The sequence below is a fragment of the Phaethon lepturus genome, unplaced genomic scaffold (assembly GCF_000687285.1).
Source record: "Phaethon lepturus isolate BGI_N335 unplaced genomic scaffold, ASM68728v1 scaffold47180, whole genome shotgun sequence".
Taxonomy (NCBI): domain Eukaryota; kingdom Metazoa; phylum Chordata; class Aves; order Phaethontiformes; family Phaethontidae; genus Phaethon; species Phaethon lepturus.
In genome coordinates, this window is record NW_010512068.1 from 2,904 (window position 1) to 4,571 (window position 1,668).

At 57.4% G+C, this 1,668-nt stretch overlaps 1 protein-coding gene across 1 annotated transcript; it reads left to right on the forward strand.

The window, feature by feature from the left end:
• Positions 1 to 7: 7 nt before the first annotated feature.
• Positions 8 to 1,213, forward strand: PRRG3 (proline rich Gla (G-carboxyglutamic acid) 3 (transmembrane); the record flags this gene model as incomplete). The annotated part of the gene is made up of 2 exons (XM_010285720.1): positions 8 to 136; positions 677 to 1,213. Coding segments are annotated over 2 exons (666 nt in total), but the record flags the coding sequence as incomplete, so codon positions are not given.
• Between the last annotated feature and the right edge of the window lie 455 nt (positions 1,214 to 1,668).

Here is a 1,668-nt window from a genome sequence, read left to right on the forward strand (position 1 = left end):
CTCGGTCCTGCAGCGCTTTCCCCGAGCCAACGGCTTCCTGGAGGAGATCCGGCAGGGCACCATCGAGCGGGAGTGCTTTGAGGAGGTCTGCAGCTATGAGGAGGTCAACGAAGTGTTCGAGAACAAGGAGAAGACGGTGTGTTTGTCCTGCCCTGCTCCCCAGTGGATGTGTGAGGGCTTACGCTTTAGCAAGCTGGGGGCAGAGAAGGAAAGTACAAGGGGAACAACCTCTCCTGTTCCCTTTGTCCTCTCTGTCTGCAGGCAACATGCTGTGGCCTCGCTTTCCAGCATGACTTTCCCTTCCCGGGTGATGCCCTCACCTTGGCATTGCCAGGACACCCTGCCCACAGCTGCAGGTCAAGCTGGCACTCCCATGGCATGTGTTGGGAAATTTGTGCTGTTGTCCCTGACTTTCCAGGCTGGGGTTGGTGTTAGCCAAATTTCTCCCTGCTTGGTTTGTGGGCTGTTGGCTGCTGTTGAGGGATGTTCTCATGATCTTTTGTGTTGGTTCCTACAGTGCCTCAGACGGTGGCAGCTCTTGTGAGAGTGGTGGGGGATGGCCGAAAAACTGCCTCATTTGTGGGCCTAGGGAGGGCAGTGATTATTGCTAGTGTTGGTCGGGGGCTGCTTGTCCCACCGGCAGCACATGATGGTTCCTTGTTTGTTTTTGCCACAGATGGAGTTTTGGAAGGGCTACACCAACTCTGTCTACTCTGTCAAGGACCCTGGGCACAGCACAGAGCGCTCAGATGCTATGTATGTGGTGGTGCCTCTCTTGGGAGTGGCTCTTCTGATAGTCATCGCCCTCTTCATCATCTGGAGGTGCCAGCTTCAAAAGGCCACCCGCCACCGCCCTTCCTATGCCCAGAACCGTTACCTGGCCAGCCGAACAGGACGCAGTCTCCCCAGGGTCATGGTGTACCGGGAGCGGTCGCAAAGCCAAGGGGAAACCCAGTATCAGCGAGAAGTGAGCAACCGGGTGGCTGGAGATGGCAGAGCTGGGGGCACCCCCCAGCAAGATGGCACCCTCTATCCACCAGAGCATTCAGTCTCTGTCCTCTCCAGACTGTCCAGTGCCACCCCTCCACCTTCCTATGAGGAGGTGACATGCCACCCAGAGAGCAGCAGTGGTGAAGAGACCAGTGTCTCCTACAATGACCCACCGCCCAAGTACGAAGAGATCGTGGCCGCTGCCCCTGCCGCAGGCAAATAGCGGGTCTGCCTCCCTCCTGCCTCATCACACACTCACGCTCACCCACCCACTCTCCCTTCGCCATGCCTGGGATCCCTTTCAGGTGCCAGTTGGCACCCTGTCTCACCTGTACAAGCTGGTGCCGTCACACAATAGCCTTACCCTCCTAACCAAAAACAGCTGTCCCCAAGTGGGGTGAGGCTGGGCTGCGGGGATGGCTCTGGAGCCAGCCGTCTCCTGCTCCTCACTCCCCACTCACGTAAGTGCTGTAGCAGCCAGAGCAGAGCAACAGCTTGTTCCTGGCTCAACACGGGGGTCTCCCCATGGTGCATTTGATTTCCTCACTTTCCCCTCAAACAGACATAACATTTCCCATGATTAAAACAGCCTCGCTGCCTCCCTGGGGCACTGCTCAGCCTTACCTCATGTCCTCACCGGGCCCCATTTTGCTGCTTGAGGCTCTGATTAGGGGTTGT